Raw genomic sequence first — 22,387 nt, forward strand, 5'->3', positions numbered from 1 at the left:
GTTTCACGACGGAATTGCAAAAAAGAAGTTCTACTTTACAGCATTGAAACTTGTTTCACTGTTCAGTATAAGTATCGAAAAGAAATAATTTTCAATATTGTTTAGTTGTGAACAGTAAATTTCTAAGGGGTAAGTTTTGTCCCTGATCACGAATCCGAGGTCCGTTTTTTTATATCGACGCTCGACGCCCGATTTAATGGCGTTCTCAGAATTCCGAAAAAACGTTTTTTTTTTTCAACGAAAAAAACACTTAAAAAAGTTTTAAAAACTCTCCCATTTTTCGTTACTCGACTGTAAAAAAATTTGGAGCATGTCATTTTAAGGGAAATTTAATGTACTTTTCGAATCTACATTGCCGAATCTAAAAAAATAAAACTTTTTTAGTTTTTTGTCGGTTAAAAATGCGTTTTTTCGGAATTTTGAGTACGCCATCAAATCGCGCGTCTAACTTTACATAAAAGTTCCTTAGACACCAAATTTATATCTCATCACCGTTTCAGGCTGCAAATTATTGAAAAACACCTCTTTTTTCGCATGTTCAAAAATGAAAGGGGTCGTACCGCCCCTCCGTCACGAGATATCAAAAAACGGTCTTCGGATTCGTGATCAGGGACAAAAGTTACCCCTTAGAGCAAAGTTTCATGCAAATCGGAGAGGGGTCGGGACAACTGCTGTGTGAGTTGGCGGAGAATTACCCAGGTACCTTTTTGAGCATTCCACGCTGTCATCTATCAACGATATCAAATTCAACAAATTATTTTCGAGTGACATTAACTTGTCCTATGAGTCATTAGTCACATCAAAACATTGCAGAATTTCCAACAGGCACTCTCACTTGATGCATGCAGTGGGGCACCCTTCTTCCTATGAAACCGCCCGATATATGTTGAGAGAAATATGCTACTTATGTTGACTGCCGCGAAGAGAGAGAAATAAAAATGAGAGAAAAACGGAAGCAAGAGTATTGCCGACTCCATCACTGGCGCTCCGTGGCGTCGTGTTTCGCACAGTATGAGTACACACTAGAGTGTAACAAAAATGACTTTTTGGAGGGCTTTCAAGGGTTCGTTCCGGTGGGCATACTTAGCCCAAATCCAAAATATGAGCTTGATTGGACGTAACAGAAGCTGGCGCTTTGCATTTGAATTTTAAATGGGATTTAACCCGTAAAAAAGATTTTTTTCAAAAATGTCACTTTTTGAGGCATTTTGGCCACCGAAGCGTTAATTTTCAACATCATTGGCCCGTAGGCCAGGTCCTTGCGCATCTTTTCGTATATATAAAATTGAAATTTAGAGCCTTCTGGTGCTCGGTACAGACCTTCAAAGTTTTGCTTTTTTTTCGAAAAATTGACCCCAGCAAATTAAATGGCGTCTAGGGCGTCGCGAGGCGCGACGCATATCTTTTTTGTCAGTGCAGATTTTTTGAAAAAATGCCAAACTTTGAAGGTCTGTACCGAGCTCCAAATTTCAATTTTATATATACAAAAAGATGCGCAAGGATTTTACCTACACGCCAATGAAAATAAACGCTTGAAAATAAACGCTTCAGTGGCAAAAATGCCTCAAAAAGTGATATTTTTGAAAAAATCTTTTTACGGGTTAATTTTCTTTTATAATTCAAATGCAAAGCGCCAGCTCCTGTTAAATCCAATTAAGCTCATATTTTGGATTTGGGCTTAGTATGCCAACCGGAACAAACCCTTGAATGCCCGCCAAAAAGTATTTTTTGTTACATCCTAGTACACACCTAAATATTTTCTGGCAAATTTTAATGATTTACATGTTGAGTTTAATCGGCTATTTTTGAGATTTTCAAAGAACTCTAGACTGCTAGTAATTTTAAAATGATTTGTTAACAGTAGCTTTGGACAATTTAAATAGATTTTTTAGTTTAATTCGGTCGATAAATACTGGAAACTTCAAGTATAAAATTCGCAGAATCTTGTTTTGGGTGTACGAACCGCGCAAAGAGCAGCGAGAGTGGGACCGGCCCCTCTCTGCCAACATCGAACTCACAGCACTGACAGCACTGTTGGGGGTCCGTGGTTTGGGGCAATCGTGATGTCGGTGTGTTGGGGCTGATGATGCTGCTGTGGTCTGGAGGTTTCGATCTTCATGCACTCGGAAGACAAAACAGTATTTCAGTCTGTGCCTGTCCGTCGACCATTTATGACGTGCTTTTTTCACCTGGGCTCGTGATTCGTGTTGTTGTTTTGTACCTTGTGAGCCGGCATTTTCCTAACCTCTTCTATACACGAGATATGTAGACACTCTTTGGTCACAGTTGGTGCGTACACAACACATCAAACGGTGAAACCTGAGGGAAAACGATAATTATCTAACCTGTTCTAATCGCGGAGTGTTTGGTGCGTTTGTTTGTGGGAGAAAGATAGAACATTTCGGGTAGAGTTATTTTATTTTGGAAGTGAATTTTTATGTTTGATGATTATAATAAGCTCAGTTTAGTGATTAGGAATATCAACGTCGTCCATCGTTTTTTCGGGAGAGTGTGTAGCCGAAGCGTTTATCGCTGATCGTGTTGTGTCTATTGGAACCTGTTCCTTCTGGAGTTTGAATAACGGACCTGCCGCATTCAAGGATTTCAAACAAAATGTTACTGCGAAATGGCATAAGGTACTGTTTGTGGAAGTTGTTTGCCTAGAAACTTTTTTTTCTTGCTAAAGTCGCTTTTCTCTTTTACTTTGTGCCTGACGCATTCCTTGCCAGGGATGATGGGGATGAGCAACTCCCTGGGCCCGGTGTGGTTGTGCCATGATAACCAATATCTGCATAATTTATAATCACGTCGTCTGCAAAACAGCATCCCGCTCAGTTCTACTACGTACATGATGATTAGGTGTGCTGCAACGCGACGTTTGATGGGCCCCCGTGTGCGGTTCGAAGCTTGTTTCCATACCGAGTAGACTTCCTCGGAGTGACAAGTTGCTGCCTACATAAAAATGCTAACTGTTTGCTATATTGCGCGTTTCGTCTTCTTCACCACACTTTGTTGCATATAAAAAAACTTTGGCAACTCGGGCTAATTTTTTTTTATGAAAAAAAAAATATTGAAAATCGATACATTCTCATACATGAATTTTTGTATTTTTGAACAGAAAAGTTTTGGTAAATTCAATCGAATTTTGAATGAATAGATTGATCAACCGATTATAATTTATAATTTCTTTCCTCACATCGAATGAAAACCGTCCGTCCAAGTAGATAGTCCAAATAAGCAAAAAAATACTTTAACATGCTGAATACTTACCTTCTGGGCAATCCTCCTATGCGTTTAGAAAGTAATCATAAATTTATAATATTTTGAATGTTTATTTCACCTAATGCAACTGAGTGTACTCTATGGTGGTCAATGGGTTGCCCCCTTGGACCAGTGCCAGATCCGCAGACACCTGCTTCTCGTTTCGAGCAGACCAGGCCTTCCCCGGTCAGGTCTCCCCCTGGCCAATACGGATCGGCACGCCAAAGCGAATCTTTGATTGCATTAAGAATTGATTGGTGCCGAACGTTTTTCCAAGAAAGATTTCTTCTTTCACCCAGCAGTAGCCACCAGACTCTGGAATGATTTGCGATGGCCGGAACATTCCGGGTAACATCCGCACACACACATATGAGGAGAGGACTTGGCTCTGTTATGCTTCACTTTTTTTTTCAAGTCCGCGGCTGTCTGCTTTTTCAACCGTTCTTGTTTGCGGGCAAAATTTCCCATTTCGGATGATTTATTCTTCTCTTTTTGGTGCTTTTCACAAACATTTGTGTATTTTTCGCTCTCGCGTAGCCTTTGCGGCTTGGGCGCAATCTGCGGTCTTGGTAGTTTTGCAACCGAAAAAAAGAGAATTTTTTATTCACAACAAACTTGCATTTATTTCAACGCAGCACCGGCCGAGAGGCTCAAAAGTTGGAATTCGTGTGATGTGAATTTTTGCAACATTGGCAGTAATTTCAGCTTGTTTAAAAGCAAAAGCGTTGACCGTGGCATTTAAACAAATATGCCATTAAGGAGGAAGGGACGGCGAAGAAAGAAAAATTTAAAAGCTTTCTACGCAATTAATTTTAGCATTCTTAGCGAAAATGTAAATCTTTGAAGATTTGTTGCATAGCATTTCAAGTTCATTTACTGAATTAACAAGTCAATATTAACTATGATAGCATGATTTTCTGTAGTGCAAAATATAGATAGCAGGCTATCAGTTTTCAAATATGACTAACAAGTTTTACCGGGATCGGTGGTGTAGGGTTAAGCGTGATTGCCTCTCACCTAGTCGGCCTGGGTTCGATTTCAGACGGTCAAAAAAAATGAGTAGGGCTACATTGTCTTTTCATTGAATTTGACCAATATTAAGAATATAATCAAAATCCAGGGCTGCCTCATTGTTACCCATTCCTCTCAACCCATGGGTAACAATGAGACACTTTGATTTTCCTTCATTGAACTTTTCAAAATCGATGAAATTCTTTTAAAACATGAATTGCTAGTGATTTTTAGCATATTTATTGAGTTTTAACTTCATTTAACCAAAAATATAAAGTTATTTGGCATAAATATACGGATTTTACAAAAAATACTTCTTAGTATAACTTTTGTTAGTTAAAGTTTAAAGTTGAGCGAATTGCAACAATATGTTCAAGGCAAGTCACCTACAATGGAACAACACAAAAACATGATGTTTTGCTAGTAAAGTATTGATTTTCGTAGAGAGTCTCATTGTTCCTGTGCGTCTACAATGAGACAGTTGACTAACTCTGATTGTAAAGGCCGGATCGATCTCTTATTTTGGCCAATGTTAGACAACATTAAAACAAAGTTAATGCAACAAAAAACTCATTAAAACAAGCCCATTAAAAAATACATAAATCGTTGAAAGTTGAAAAACCAAAAGTGTCTCATTGATGACTACTCTACCATATAGTTCACTTAACATGTGGTGGATGTAAACATTTCTATAACAAATTATTTGTTGAGAGATTATTTAAAACTGAAATCAGGTCTAGATTCCAGAAAGAATTATACTCTGCAATGCATTTCAATTGATGGTTTCAATGAGATTTATTTGTGCTTCAGGGATGTGTCCTAGAGAAAGGCTTAACATATATTTGGATTGGAATGTATAAAAGGAGATCCCCTACCGTGCAGATTGTGTCGCTAGCTGTTTCAAATAATAAAAAAGTCAAACTATTAACCCTAGCTTTCGTTAGTTGGCACACCACGTTCGCGCGGAATTGCGTTGTAATTATATTGAGCGATTTTGGAGAGCACTCCTCACAGCATGCTCAGTGCGCACTGAATTTAGGTGAAGCGCGAATCTTCCACACCCTGGACGGCGAGGCCTGGACCGAGAGGCCACGAGAGTTAAGGTTTTTTTTTTTATCTGACCCGGAGTCATCTTACGAGCGGCCGTAAGATACGGTGGACCACATGGTGTTACGATGTGCGATGGGATTTGAGCTGTCCAGGAGAAGAGCTTTCGAGCCTCAAGCACACCTAATGTACTTTAGGCTTCGGCCAAGTGATTCATCTCGAAAGACGACTCATCATCATCGTCGTCGTCGAACTTGAGGCCCAGGTACGGGCAGGCATTTAACTTGCTCACAAATATTTTTGTTTTTTTCCCACTTGACACGTCACCCAGCCCAGCGTGGCCAGAGCCTGGAATGTGGGGAACACTTCGGGAGGTGACACCCAACAACCGGTCCAACCAGACCCATCTATGCATGCTCAAATGGTGTCATTGTACGACTTGCATTCGGCATGAATGGGCATCCATTCGCTGCAACCCACTGTTTTGATGTTAATGAATTAGCACACGGCGCGACCAGTGATCAGTGTCCATTAGTATGGTGATTGTGGTGAGGAAGTGACCACCTCTTGACCGCGGAGAAAACGGAAATGTCAGGGTGGTCCCCTGATAGATGCAAAACATGTAATTAAAAACAAATTTATATGTTTTGGTGGCAAAAAAAACTATAATTGTTGTATCACTATACAGCAATTCCATTTGAAAAGAGCCTAAACCGAAAAAAAAGTTCTCCGATCGGGCTCAAAATTTTTCTGGGGGTTCCTTGGCCAAAATAATTAGACCCGTATTTTTTTGTTTGGCCATTAGGGTGACCTACATCGTGCTAGGGTGGTTCGAAAAATGGCAATTTTCGTCATTTTCGCAAAACCACTTTTTCGAAAAATCATATCTCCGCGCCATTTCATCCGATTTTAGCTGTCCTAGACGCAAAGAAAGGTGATGAGTTTGGCTATTTGGGAAAAATAGTAAGAAGTTCCAAAAATCTAGCTTAACTATTGAAAAGTCGTATGAAAACTTAAAATGGCGTTTTGCCCGTGTCTGGACCAAAGAGCCTATGTCTGAAAATATTTTATCGGATTCCTCGGAAAATTTCACATAAAATATCAAAATTGGCGATGTCGAACCGTACATTTCAGAGATATGATTTTTGAAAATAAAAACTGAGTTTTCGACGCGCCACGCGCAAAAACAGGAAAATGACGAAATCGGCAAAAAATCAACTTTTTTTACTAAAACTGCGATAACTTTAAAATTTCAGCGATGACCTATAGATGTTATGGTACCAAAAGTTGCGTCTTTCAATTACGAAAATTTTGATACCCAAACATCTATAGGTCATCGCTGAAATTTTAAAGTTATCGCAGTTTTAGTGAAAAAAGTTGATTTTTTGCCGATTTCGTCATTTTCCCGTTTTTGCGCGTGGCGCGTCGAAAAACGCAGTTTTTATTTTCAAAAAATCGTATCTCCAAAACGTACGGTTCGACATCGCCAATTTTTTGATATGTTATGTGAAATTTTCCGAGGAATCCGATAAAAATATTTTCAGACATAGGCTCTTTGGTCCAGACACGGCCAAAACGCCATTTTATGTTTTCATAAGACTTTTTCAATAGTTAAGCTAGATTTTTGGAACTTTTTACTATTTTTCCCAAATAGCCAAACTCATCACCTTTCTTTGCATCTAAGACAGCTAAAATCGGATGAAATGGCGCGGAGATATGATTTTTAGAAAAAGTGGTTTTGCGAAAATGACGAAAATTCCCATAATTCGAACCACCCTAGCACGATGTAGGTCACCCTAATGGCCAAACAAAAAAATACGGGTCTAATTATTTTGGCCAAGGAACCCCCAGAAAAATTTTGAGCCCGATCGGAGAACTTTTTTTTCGGTTTAGGCTCTTTTCAAATGGAATTGCTGTATATCAACTCTGACGGGAGCATTGCTTGAGAAAATGTTTGATTACGGTATTGGTGAATGACCCCGGACAAATCTAGAACAAATTTATGTCAAATGGGGAGGGGCACGTGCACCCACATACCCCCCCCCCCCCTCTCTGGTAACGCCAGTGTTTTCTTTTAAAGGAATCCAGTTCACAAAAAAAAATAATCGAATAAGTTAATAACAAAACAAATGGCTGGAATAAATTCAAATGCTTATTATTCAGCTATCATTACATGATACATGATAACTATATATTTCTATGACATGCTTCTAAATATCGAAAGTTTCCGCCTGACCAAAGAAACACAGTCATGCTATTGAAAAAAATATATATATTTATTTTATAGCTTCGGTTAGAATAGATACATTCATTTTCAAAAATATGAACATAAAAGAGCTTTGAAAATTGTTATCCCTATTCAGACTGGGACTTCAGTCGCCCCATGACATTACCGATATGTAGTTCAGTGACAAATATAACAAAAACCCTTAATTAATCTCCAGCTGTGAATCAAATTTTTGACTCAGTATGCTAACTGTATTTTATTAAATTTTTTCACATTGGTATCAAAAGAACACCAAAATAAGATGTGCTGCGCTGATTTCCGGTCAAGAAATAAGTGATAGAAATGGTTTTAATAGCACAGTCAGTCTCAAAATCGAGCAGCAATTGTCTATTAGCACGTATCAATTTCATGTTCAGCCACCCATGCATGATTTCGTTACTTTTTTCGTTCGTTCCAGCCAAATCCACGTTAGAACTCTCAGACATTCAAAGTATAATTGCTCATTGGCGAGTTTTTTAATTTTCTCATCCGCTTCGGCAGAACGCGAAATTGTTCCTATCGTAGCCAACGCCTCTTCTTTTCACTTTTTCTCCGCGCATATATGAATGAGAATATCAATGTGAAAAAAAACATTAACATTATCTCTATATCAACCTGAAAGGAGGAGAAAAGTTTCAATTACTGTAGAACGTCTTCGGGCCACCGACCGCGGGTCTATCGCTGAGGCCGCCTCCATCAACTTTTGCACGCAAAGAGAATTAGACTTTAATGAACCGTTCAAAAGGCGGCAAAAAGTTGGGCTTTTTCCGCAGCATATCATTCAATCTTTTATGCATTTTATATTCTCGGTCGGAAGAGTTATAAAAGTGTCTTGAAGTGGGCTTGGATCTATTTTAGGCTCAAAAAATGTCTGAACGGGTGCAACAACATATTCGTTAGGGTACAATTTATTTATGGATTGACTACCATTATTTTCGACCTACGAAACATATTTGATTGCTAATCCATTAACTGTTCCGTTAACATCGAGTTTCCTGGCGCGAAAACTATCCCGGATTAGATCTGCCTGATGATGAACTGGTGCACTCTGTGCGGTCGATGAAGGCGGCACCACGCGGGATGACCGGACGGGCGGACGGATGATGGACAAACGAAAGAGAGCAAAAAGCTGGCCCTGACGGTTGTTCATTTTTCAGACCGCCGGCGGACCCCCCCAGCGAAAGGCGAAAATCCGGACCTCGCTTCATGTATGGTCGGGTCAAGAAAAAAAATGTCTTAAAAGCGATTGTTTCCGCAGAGCGGATTGAGCGTAAGAATTATACTACCAAGCGCCTCCGTCGAATGGTTCTGCTCAAGCTGAATGGTTGGGGCTGAACTCTTTTTACTATTTTTAAATTATTATATGCAATTTGTGAAGCCTTTACGTTTTTTTAAGGCCCCTCCAGCTAGGGTGCTTTCAATACCATTCATAATGCGCATATTGAAACATAAATATTGAAAAATTGTTGGCAACGTCCTAACTATGTATATTTTTTGTTTATTTTAAATACAGTATCACAGATGATCCAAAAATCAATTTAAATTGGGTTTACAATAATTGTATGGAATATATCCAGCAAGGAAACAGCCACCAGCCTTTGCTTGGGTAGTTTCATTTTCTGCATTCGACAGTTGACTTTGAAATTTAATGCTATAAATCTTTGCGCCTGCATAATTGAACCATTTAAGCTGTACTTCAACAAGTTTTGCTACTGAAGGTTGAATTGTTTGTTTGTTTGTTTTTTTTTTTATTTGGAGTTGGGGAAAAGCCCCTTTGAGCTGTGTCAGAGGACACTCTTTCAGAGAGGCACACAACCACATCGTCTTAACGCATCAACAAGTTTACAAACTCCAATGATACAAGACGAGTATACTTAAATCTAACAATTGTTACAATTAACGATTAACATTTATGGCACTTTCCTTAAAAATAATAACACAGATCTTCGTTACAATTTCTAAGATGATTGAGGACTCGATTTTTGATAGTGTTGCGAGGGAGAAAAAAAAAGAGAACAAGAATTGAAAATACGAAATGAAATTCTTGCTGATATTTTTTTGTAAATCGTAATAATGATATAAAACTAGTGAAATTTTTAGTAATGATACTATTGCTCAATGTAATGAAAAATCGTTTTTTTTTTTTGCTAAGCATTAAAAACATAAGGTTAAAAGATTACACAGTTCCTCAAGTAGATTTGATCTTTCACTTACGGTTTTTTTTCTATTACTTCTCTAAACTCGCTATGCATTAAGTAAATATAAATAGGAAACTGGATCTTAAACACTTTTCCTTACCAAGTAATTAAAATGGAAAAGACAAAACTTTATGTTTATGCACTTGAAACTGCTGAAAGATTCATTCTCTCACATTTGCGGCAGGTGGGCAGAGCCGAATAATAATAAGTTCCGCCCAACAAGGAAAAACCGCATCTAAATTGAGCCGCGCGCGTACAAGCTCATCTTTAGCTGGCAAAGTTGGTACGTCCGTCCGTTTGAAGTTTTATTTTTACGATGCGGATGAAGCCGCCCCGCACCGATGGTCACCAGAAAGGTCGTCAAACATGGCCTGTCCGGAGTCACACCCGCAACTCAGGCTGACGACCACAGGCAAACAAACCAATTAGAAAAGAATCATCACCATTAAATGCCGGAATTTACGTACCTCCCTTGTAGAAGAGTTTTTCCGTCCTTAGTGGCGTAGATAAAAATTATAAAAATGAGCACCGTTTCAATTACAGAGGAGATTGTGTCACTCTCGGCTTAAAGAAAGTGTTGGTCTTAAATATTTACATTTTTCTTTTCTTTTTATTGTTCGGTTAATGATTAAAATAAAGAGTATTTGAAAAAAAACTTGTATCGCCATCTAAATTTTGTAATCTAGTTCGACAGTAGCTACCTTTACCTTAGAATGATCGATCGTTTTTACTTCTGATGTCAGTTCTTGAAGGATAGTGCTATTTTATGGTAAGTGCGTGCCGCCCAACCATGTCATTAAGAAGGCATCTTTTAATAAGAATTTTACTGTCTGGAGGATCCTGTTGCGTAAGAATGACGCCAAACGAACCTCCACACAGGTTGGGTTGTAACTTTAATGGAGCCTTAAATAATGTACCACTGTACAGATGGAAATTTAAACCCGTCTCAATCGTCATCATTAGGGACAATTTCGGCACGGAACACGGATGATAAAAACGGAAAATAAACGGTCTGAATGATGCTCGTATGCACTCCTGGGAAAGAAGAAGGAATCAATGAATCGGAAAATAATGACAGACTGTAAAAGTAAACGCAGCGCAGAAAAAGACCGCACTGCAGTAATTCGAGTGAAGGAAGCCGTTGAGCTTTAACACCACTTAATTCGCGTGTAATGTGCCCGCAATTTGCATAATGTTTACCTCCAAATCGGATAATGCGTGTGAATATGATTTATATTATTAACGAAATTGTATCATCAATTGACCGATTCTTCGGCTCCTTTTCAAAAAATTCCCAAGTTTTTTTCAGCGTTTTGGCTGTAGTGGCACAATTAAAGAAGAAACTCCCCAATGTTATTACATATTTGAAAAGATAATTGATTTTCCAACATAGAAATGACATGCATAATGAACAATATTATACCTGTGCTTCTCCTGAAATGAAAATGTAGCGTGACGGGACAACATCGTAAAACTGGAATTTTAAAAGGCACACCAAAAAAATCGACACAGTTTTGCCGGATTGATTTTTTAAAACTTTTGCTCTTCTACACATTATCACAAATTGAAAAACGAATCTTTTGCTCCTTGAACTGAAAGATTTGGTTGAGATTTGAGTTTTTGCCAGCCATTTCTTTTCGTGACGGGACAACGAAAGGAGCAGATTTATGAAAAAACTCCTCTCCCATTCAATGACTTGCAGACCTTATTTGGTCAATATTTTTGGCTTTTCAGATAAGAAAACGCATTTAAAGCACATTGCAATTATTAGATCATAATTAAAATGAAATTTTTCATATAAAATATCACATTGAAAATTGAAAAAAGTGACATTTTGGTGTAGCTTCGCTAAGAATCGGTCAATTGAATTCAAAAATATGTAATTAAATTTGGCAAAATTGTGCGTGTTTGTTTTCGGAAGCTTTTTCTTTGATCACCATCGGAAAGAGGAAACACAGCGACTATGAAAGTTACGAAACAATGTATAATGCTGACATTGAACTGATAAATGAGCCAAAATATGAGTGAACGGTATCTTGTGGGTTTTCAATCATATTTATGTAAAAATAGCTGAAAATTGTCGTTCTCAATTTTTTCCCTAATACATTTCCTACGTTTCCTACATTTTTTTTTACATTTTCCTACATTTCCTACATTTTGATTACAATATCAAAATGTACATTTTCATTAAAATTTATCACAAAAAATGCATTCGAAAAACATTTAATAACTATATTTAATATGAAATTTTAAAGTGAAAATTATTAGCGATCTATTATTAATTCTAAAGAACTTTACAATACGGAATGCAAACAAACAAAACTGGAGACGATTCAAAGAATTATGTTTGTATATCGTAGCTTGTGTGCTATCTTGTTACACGTCTGCTGTAAACAGATGTCACAAGATAGCACACAAGCGACAATATAAGTTAGTCCGAGACATCTATGTTTGAGATGAACGCTGAACGTTAAAAACTGAAGCGAGTCAATCTTTTAGTTTTTATGGCAAGCTAATGCAAAGCATTTGATTATGTTTATCCATAGAAAATTTAAAAAAAGTATTTAAGGTCCCCTTCTTACACCCTCTTCCAAAGATTACCCAAAAATTGTGGAACAAAAAGTTGAACAACTAATTTTAAACTATTTAATGTGCAAAAAGGTATAAAATTTAATAAGAAAAATTATTATATAAGCTTAATGTTTTGCTAATTTTCGGTAGAAGCATAAAGCATTTTGTGATGCTCTTTGATTCATAATTGTGCAAGTTAGGCTAGAAATTTGAAATTTAGCTTATGTATTTTTTGCCAGTGGATAAAAACATTAATTATAATTATACCAGCCGAATATTCCCTCAATCTTGATTCCGAAAAGAATTCCTCCTCTTCTTAGATTCGGAAAACGGCACAAAACAAAAACTGTTTAAAATCATATAATGAAGTGAGCAAGTAAGTTTCTATCGATTTTTTTTGCAATCAGAGCGAAGTCCTCAACCTGCCAAAAATACGTAAATTTCCCCTAAAAATATAAAGTTTTTCGTACATTTTCAAACCTTTTTAACACTGGAACGCCCAACGCATGTCAAACTTACACGGACGCCCAAGCCTCCCAAAAAAGTTGGAACGGCAACATCAACTCGCTGGTTCTCAGGCATAACCCAACAAATCGGGACGAATCTTGTTTTCAGGGATTTGTAAGAATGTCTAGATGATCCTAAATTTTTTCAGAACTTGATTTGAACAAATCTGTAATTTCTGCGACCGACTGCCTCCGCGGAATTTTCGGGATTTTTTTTTACACGCGAAAAAAAAAAGTTGGAACGATGTTTTTGACCGCAAAAATTACAGATTTGATCTAATTGAGTTCTGCAAAGTTCTAGGATCATCTACGCATCCTAACAAATCACTGAAAAAAATAATCGTCTTGATTGGGTGAGTTATGCTCGAGAACCAGCGAGTTGAAGTTACCGTTCCAACTTTTTTTGAGCCTTGAGCGTTGGAATTTTAATCTTCCCTCTAAAAGGTCGATTGCCAATCACTGGTGAGTAAGGAGAAAAAATATGAAGTTCAAAATTGTTAAAATTTTGGTTAGTATAAACAAGCGATCAGGTTGATTCTACAAAATGTTTGGCTGCTTGGATCTATTCTGCTCACGCTGTAAAGTCGTAAAGTCGTCCTTCACGGTGTCTTACTAATTATAAGCAGCCCTGAATTTTTATGATACGATTTGGCCATTGTGTATTGTTTGAACAATTAAATTCTGATGCAATATTTCCCTCCGCTACAAAGGTTGCGTGCATTCACGTTTCTAACGCTCAGATTATTGATCATAATCACCTCGTTCAAAATCTGCACAACACACTGTCACAACAGTCACCATAATCATCATCATTAGCATCATGCTCATCGTCACTAACAGATGAGTGAATCAAAAAAAGGAAAGATTGGGATCCCAACGACCTTTCCGGAACGGCACGTCATGCCACACCACAACTTTCTGGAAACCGTTTTGCCTAATTTGATGTGAAAGTTCATCTTAAAAGAGCGCGTCTATCCAACGCCAGTAGCCCGTTGAATGCAGCTTGATCATTCATCTTAGAGAGACATCCATTGGTTTGCTAGTCACCACATCATTGTTGCTACTGCCGCTGCTGCTGCTCCAGTACAAATGTGGGAATTTTATCAAAACCGTTCACACAGCGCGAGCGAGCGCGAAGTGTAAATAAGATAAAATGAATAAAAGATGCGTTCCGATGTTCATAATTTCCTTCGCATTGGCACGCTCGGGAAAAAAACAACAACATCATCATCATGTGGCCTTCTCCGGCCTGATCTTGACTCAGATCCATCTCCCTTCCTCAGAAGGGGGGCAGACTCCACGAGCCGAGCGGTACCTGATGCACGGAAGCAGCTCCAACGCGGAGACCCACTGGAGATTGCTCTTGTTGTTGTGCACAAACACCAAACACCTCTGACCGATGAATCTCCTCTGGCTGGGGCATTGAGAAATTTTCGGAAATTATTTTAATAACAAACATTGAAAGCATTTCCGAGCACGAAAATATCGCCAAGTGATTATATCGATTTTTTTCTCACTTTTGCCAGTCAGTGATGGGAATGCCCGATGAGTTCACAATCAGATTGACTTTCTATTTTATCATTCGAAGATGAGTCGCTCGATGGTTTGTTGTTAACCAAGTGATATGAATCACCAGAAACGGCAGCAGCAACAGTAATGACCAACCTGCTCTACTGGATAGACGTGTACATTCCAATAGCTGGACGATTATTGTGCACTTGCTACTCGTCTTATGACATGCTCATCATGACAACATGTGTGCACTTTCCAGAAGATCAACAGAAGAGCAGCAACGTGCGTGGTGGTATGTAATCATTGCGTGCCCACACACACACTATTTATTTGTAACTGTTTTAAGACCATAAACCGGTTTACCGTAAATGGATGGCAGCTGTGGATAATAGCTGGCCTTCTGAGAATGTAAAATGTGAGAAGTTATTTAAAACATGCAACTTTGAATATACGGGTTATTACCATTCTCAACCGAGAGACATCTAAAAATAAATGTTTATACATTTTCAAATAGAGTGAGAGTCAAAACAAATCACAGTTGTTTTATATCTTAATTGGACACATATTTACGGATATTTGATTATAAAAAAATGTTATTATAATATAACTTGTACTCGATTATTTGCCAATGATACAATACTGTTCTTTTGCGGCATCAGAATAATTTTCACAATATCTTTGGAAACTTTTGCTTGGTTTATAAATTTTAATCGATCATGCTATAGCACAAGATTATGTTTTTATTCGTAATTGATACAGGATGTCATAATGTACTCCCTAGTACTATCTCTAATGCCATTTGTTCACTATGAATCGGGGAACCAAACTTCATTATGATAAAATATAGACAAATTATCATTACGCAAACTATTTGTTTTTTAAAGGTTAAAACTTTAATTGACGTTTCTTTCGATAAGGCAGCATACGACGTGCAACAAATACTGACAAAACATATTGTAATTTAGTAAAATGTTATTTATGGCAAAAAGTTTCTCTTTTATTCCATTTCAAATGTAAAATATACGAGCGGGTGCTAATAGCTTCTAGTCCGATTATTCCATCGAGCACTGTTATGTTATACCAATTAACATATCGTGACATTCAAAAGAGGAATGAGATCCTGCTTGTGTTTCTTGTCACTTTCCAATGGTAACAGCTACGGGTTGGTTTAAAAGCATTGGCAATCGTCGATGCGTTTTCACTTTCACACAAATTAAAGGTTATGCTTGTTTAGAAAACGGCAATTACATAAAAATGATCTTTTTCAGTATTATTTTTGTAATATATTCTGTCGCTTTAACTTTAATATTTTTTTAAATGTATTTCCAAGGAAAAATAAGTGAAATATGACAGAATTTGGTGGGCAAAAAAACAACACATGAGAGTGCTGAATCAGAACCATTACTCCAAAGAAAAACAATTTTACTTTCATTTTCATCTCAATGAGATGAGTTGAGCATTTGAGCCTCTGACCGGTTTGCAGGATTTTACACGAGGCGTTACTCATTTCCACATTATCATCTCCATCATCATCAAATACCAGTGGAAATTGCACCGGAGCAGGTGAGCAAAGCACAGCCATCAACACTCCCAATTCACAACTGTTTGGCATCAGTCATCGACCAGTAGCCAAAGAGTGCATTTATTTTGCTCGGTTCACCATGGTTGATGCAAATTTGCTGCTTGGAAAAGTGCAAGATAATCATTAGTAGAAACAGAAAGCATTGTGAGCAACCGTGCTCACAGCTGGGGTTTGATTTGATGTTGTTTGTAAGTAGCAGATGCTGTCGAAAATTTGTTATATGTTTGAATATTTTTTTAAGTGTTAGATTTTACATAATTAGTGCCTTTAAAACTATACTTACTTAACACATTTTTCGTAACCATTTTCGGCACAAGGAGCTTTTCGACCTATTCTCGTCAATTTTCAATTGTGCTTATCTTAACTCTATGAAAAAAAAACTACCTAGTTTTGTCCGGATCTCATATCTAGAATTTTTTAAAGGTCCAATATAATGTACATATTAGAGTGTAACAATAATTACTTTTTGGCGGGCATTCAAGGGTTTGTTCCAGTGGGCATACTAAGCACAAATCTAAAATATGAGCTTGATTGGACGTTACAGGAGCTGGCACTCCGCCCTTCAATTTGAAATGGGTTTTAACTCGCAAAAAGAGTTTTTGTTTTCAAAAATTTCGCTTTTCGAGGCATTTTGGCCACTGAAGCGTTTATTTTCAACATCAACATTATTTTTCGAAAAATGCCTAACATTGAAGGTCTGTTCCGAGCTCCAGGGTGCTCCAAATTTCAATGTTATATAAACCAAATGATGCGCAAGTATCTGGCCTACACCATGATGTTGAAAATAAACGCTTCAGTGGCCAAAATGCCTCAAAAAGTGAAATTTTTGAAGAAAATCTTTTTTACGGTTTAAATCCCATTTAAAATTGAAGGGCGGAGTGCCAGCTCCTGTTACGTCCAAATAAACTCATATTTTGGATTTGGGCTTAGTATTCCCACCGGAACAAACCCTTGAATGCCGCCAAACATTCATTTTTGTTACATCCTAGTATTACTGCGGGCGTTAATAATTAGAGTTCACGCGCGGTGATACGACCGCAAGATAATGGTCGCATGACAGCCGCATGACAACCGCAGAACAAATTTGCCTTGAGTTTTCAGCTGACTTTTTGAAAAATATTCAAAACAAACCTAGTTGACAGCCAAATCAACGCAGAATTTCAGTTCAACATGCTGATTTTCACACTGCGGTAGTTAGGCGGCAATAATCTCCTGTCACTCACAGCGAAGGAGAAACGTGATTTTATCTCGCAATAAGCAATACATATGCAATTAGAATGGTATGACGGGAGAAGGATTGAAGTCAATAAGAGCATGCCTGGCTGAAATCGATGGGTTACTTTGTTGATAAAAATCAAATGCTTTGAAGCACATCTTCAAGGTGATTTAATGTCAGTTGTAATGCTGCAAAGTTTTGGTATTTTGAGGCATTCGCAAAGCTTATTTACTACTTCAAAACATTCCAGTGCTGATTTAGTACTGAATTAATACTTCAATTAAGTGCTTGTGGTTACTTGGGTAGGTAATCGAAAAAGCTTTCCGATGATTAGTGAATTGTTGTTATTTTAGATAAAAAACTAATTTAATCCACCTATGTGGTTGATGCCTTCCTCACTTTATACCAACAATGTGTAATATTGGTTTGGACACATATTTCTGCTATTTTTTTTTAGGTCCAGAAAAATAAGTACACAGATACAATTTAAGTTGTCATAACTTGAGACAGGGTTGCCAGATTTTCAATTATGTGGACTCCTTGGAAAGGTCTCTCGATTACCTAACCAACGATGGGTCGGATGATGGATCCGGACATTGTTTACATACATTTAAGCGAGATCCGGCTACAAAAAAGTACATAAATATCACTTAAGTGGTCAGAACTCGAGACAGGGTTGCCAGATCTTCAATGTTTTGGACTCGTTGGAAAGGTCTTTCGATTACCTAACCAGATGATGGATCCGGGCATTGTTTACATACATTTAAGTGAGATCCGGCTACAAAAAAAGTACATAAATATCACTTAAGTGGTCAGAACTCGAGACAGGGTTGCCAGATCTTCAATGTTTAAGACTCATTGGAAAGGTCTTTCGATTATCTAACCAACGATGGGTTGGATGATGGATCCGGGCATTGTTTACATACATTTAAGTGAGATCCGGCTACAAAAAAAGTACATAAATATCACTTAAGTGGTCAGAACTCGAGACAGGGTTGCCAGATCTTCAATGTTTAAGACTCATTGGAAAGGTCTTTCGATTATCTAACCAACGATGGGTTGGATGATGGATCCGGGCATTGTTTACATACATTTAAGTGAGATCCGGCTACAAAAAAAGTACATAAATATCACTTAAGTGGTCAGAACTCGAGACAGGGTTACCAGATCTTCAATGTTGTGGACTCGTTGGAAAGGTCTTTCGATTACCTAACCAACGATGGGTCGGATGATGGATCCGAACATCGTTTACATGCATTTAAGTGAGATCCGGCTTCAAAAAAGTACATAAATATCACTTAAGTGGTCATAACTCGAGACAGGGTTGCCAGATCTTCGATGTTGTGGATTTGTTGGAAAGGTCTCTTGATTACCTAACCAACGATGGGTTGGATGATGGATCCGGGCATCGTTTACATGCATATAATTGAGATCCGGATATATGTGAAAACATATTTTTATACATAACTTTTGAACTACTTATCGAAACTTCAAACAATTCAATAGCGATGTATGGGACCCTAAACCAAGTCAAATGCAACTGGTTCGATCAAAATCGGTTCAGCCAGTGCTGAGAAAACTTGGCAAGATTTTTGAACACATACATACATACACACACACACACATACACACACACACACACAGACATTTGTTCAGTTTTCGATTCTGAGTCGATATGTATACATGAAGGTGGGTATTCGAGCTTTTTATGAAAAGTTCATTTTTAGAGCAGGATTATAGCCTTACCTCAGTGAGGAAGGCAAAATACTTTGAAAAAGTGAGGAGACTTCCACACTACATTGTGGATTGAGCAACTTTTTCAATACATTTTGAACACTTTTTTAATTTTGAAAGCATTTTTGAATGGATTCTGCCAAAATTTTAAAAATATCTGCAATAGACTTATTTATGGTAATTCTTTAAACATCAAAATGTATTCAGTGTCTGTTTGAGTGTTTTCTTTTTCATACAACTGCATACAAATATTTCGAAATGAACAGTTTTCCTTATAATCCATATCATCATAATTTTGTTAAGTAAAAGTTCTACGCTGCTTCTAGTTCACTAGTTATGCCAAATGTTCCAGTATTTGATAAATTTGTGTCTGCTGTCTACCCAAACTATAATTTTGCTCTGAAAGGGACGTATGATTTGACGCAATGCAGACATTGAATTAGGACAAAAGCTTGAGATTACACCGGGTAATATCCACGCCGCTCTGCATCGGTTGGAATGAACTCTGACGGTAAAAGATATTTTTTTCCTCTCACACTCGCCTTCTCTATGATGATCATAATGATGCTGAATGACCGTATCATTTATTAAAAAATAACGTGAAATCGTGATCCCATCGATAGCTCATAGTTTACTCGTATCTGTGGTGCACCAAAACCGCATCGATAGATGATCTGTTTTCTTTTTCTGTTTTCCTCCCATGATAGTAGATATTTGTTGTTTCTCTGTCTGACTCTAATTTACCGGGCTAGTTTTCTAGCTTGATGGGAAAATGAAATTCGCGCCAATTTGGGAAAGAAAAAATGTTGGAATTTAACATTGAAAGTTGTCTCCTTACGAATCGCCGGGCGTTGAAGCTCGCAAGATTGCCGGGGGCAGGCCACAGTTTGCAATTGGTTTTAATCTGTCCAACTGGGTAGCCCCCATATGGGTAGCCGGTCGCAGCCGCCGGTTGGTTGTTAGATTCCTCGAAATTATCGTTGTTATATGGTCTTTTTCTTCAATGAAACCACACCGCAACATGGCATGGGGCCTCGGAACCACATCGGAACAAGTTCCCTCGCAGTCCTCGGTCCCGCCCGTGTCGATGGAAATGACAGAGTTACTTTCAGGTTTCCGAGTCACAGTCGGTGGGATTCGCACAAATCTCGCACGGAATGTCTCGGTACTGCGCCGCCGTGCACTTTCGACAATCCAGTCGAGTTGATCGTCTCTAGTTGGGAGAGGTACACAAACATTACACACATCGCAATGCAGGGAGAAAGCCTTCCAGCAGCATATCTAACCATGCTGAAGAACATGTTTGTGGTATCCCATCGATACTTTGCTGCCACTGACACCGCAACAGAGGGAGACACTGTATCATTTTCTTTTGCAAAGAACCGAACATCTGTTGCTTCCCATACGTTGGCGGACCGCCACCGTGCAGTGGTGAACTCTTCCTTTCTGTTGTTCACCGCCAGTGGATCATGTACAATTATAAATTCTAATTTCAACAACTATGCGCGTGATCCCCTGCAGATACTAATAGCTACTTTTTATTGATAACATGTTGGATACCTTTGCTGAGTGAAAGGATTTGTATGTGGTTGTTTTTTTTTTAATTATTTTTTCAAAAGTACGAGTAGATTTTTTTAACTCAGTTCTCTTTTTAAGATTACGAAAACAAGAATACAAATGAAAATGTAGAAGCGATTTAGTAGTATGAATGTACCAGATTTCAGTTAAGACTAGAGGCACGTTCTTCTTGTAACGTCACGGTTTTTGTAATGTTTTTTTTTTGTATGGTGGCATATCTTCTTATAAATTTCAAACCCAACCCACACATTTTTGGAACAAGAATTGCCAGCAGTTTTCCAGTGCTTTTCTCCGTGAATTTACAGCGATTTAAAAATTTACCATATTTGGCTTTTCTAGCTCCAATTCGGTATACACTAATTTAAACACTCAATTCGTAATTTGTATATAGTTTATCATATATAAACATAAATAAAAACAATATTTAAATCTGTAGTATTCAAGCTTTAAACATATGTTTTCCGTTGTCTTATTACTACAAACATTTCAATAAAAATATTTTGCACTTTAGCCCTTTTTTGCAATGAGCATAACTGAGATGAAAGCAGTTTTCAATTGCAAAAAGTTAGGTAGGTGTCAAAAACAACAAACCAGTGGACAAATTGAAAGTAAACATAGTTTCCATGGATTCAAATTGAACTGAAAAAATGTATGCACTTTTGCTTGTTATACCAATATAGATGAATTAGCAAAAAGGGGACGGTGAACCGAATTGGTTCAAAATCTACTGACGCTCGAAGCAAGTCCGTCCTTTATGTAAAACAGTCATCCGAGAAAAACGCATGACAAATCAGTCCCACCAATACTGCCCCTTTTCGCATAAATATCCCAAATGCTTAATCATTTTTGAGGTGCGGTTCAATATCGTGTACTATTTCCGAAAATCCAAAAATATCCAGTAGGGGAACAGCATCTAATTCCAGCGTGCCTCTAATGTTGCCATATCAGCACTTTGACATTCAATTACAGCTTATTTTAAGCGTTTTCAACTGTATCGAGTGCAAATATAGGTATTCGGCACCCTCTCCCCGTGCCATACCTTCACACTTAGGAGACCCAGGAGGCGGAGTCTTCTCGCAAAAAGAACGATACACGCCTGTGGATCCGTTGGCGAAACCGCAAGGTTTAAGAGGGCCACATTATAAGGTGTTACGTCGATTCCATTTTTATGCAAACATTTAGCACACTTTTTTGGAAATCTCACTCCCTCCCCCCCCCCCCCCCATCGTGGACAATTGACAATACAAAAAAAACTTTTTCATATGGAGCGTGGACAATCGTCTTAACCGCCCCCCCCCCCAAAGTTTCCACGTTGTTTATGGATGGTCCCCTTTGTGAAATTATTTGATAAAATTTAATTTTGTACGGTTTTCTTTACCAAACCAAAAAAAAATATTTCTTTTTTTGAGTTAGCCGTTTAGCTGCGCATCTTGAACATGTTGTTAAACTTTTTCATTTTGAAGTTTAGAATCAACGATTCCATATAAAATATTAACTCTACAGCTGATCACGTTTTACTTCCGTATAATTATCAATATTTCCACATTTGTTACGCTCATTATTGGTAGGTCAGCTTAAATACGAAATATAGTGTAGTTTTCAAAGCGTGTTAAAAATGAACGCAATTAGACTCCACGCGCCTCTAATGAATGACTCGCAATAAGTCATGCCGTGTTCCGTCGCCACTCCTGGGAGCAGTTTGCAAGTATGAATGAGCCATAATTCCATCTAATGTGCATCGTTTGTACGCCCAGCATCTGATAAACCCACAGAGAAATATGTTCTTTAAACAAATCTTTTTCCTACGTTTAGAGGAGCCTTATGATGTGGTTTGAACTGAATGCAACTTGGAATGCTCTCCGTGTTGATTAATGGTTTTAATCAATTAGTGCTTATTACTGCAGA

At 37.9% G+C, this 22,387-nt stretch overlaps 1 protein-coding gene across 1 annotated transcript in view; it reads left to right on the top strand.

The window, feature by feature from the left end:
* Positions 1–2,104: 2,104 nt before the first annotated feature.
* LOC6046471 overlaps positions 2,105–22,387 on the top strand; it is a 50,504-nt gene continuing 30,221 nt past the window's right edge. Inside the window, 2 exon segments of the mRNA XM_038248594.1 lie at positions 2,105–2,405; positions 2,469–2,636. Of these exon segments, the coding sequence (XP_038104522.1) occupies positions 2,614–2,636 (23 nt within the window). The 5' untranslated portion in view covers positions 2,105–2,405; positions 2,469–2,613.

Source organism: Culex quinquefasciatus, chromosome 1, assembly GCF_015732765.1.
Source record: "Culex quinquefasciatus strain JHB chromosome 1, VPISU_Cqui_1.0_pri_paternal, whole genome shotgun sequence".
Lineage (NCBI taxonomy): Eukaryota > Metazoa > Arthropoda > Insecta > Diptera > Culicidae > Culex > Culex quinquefasciatus.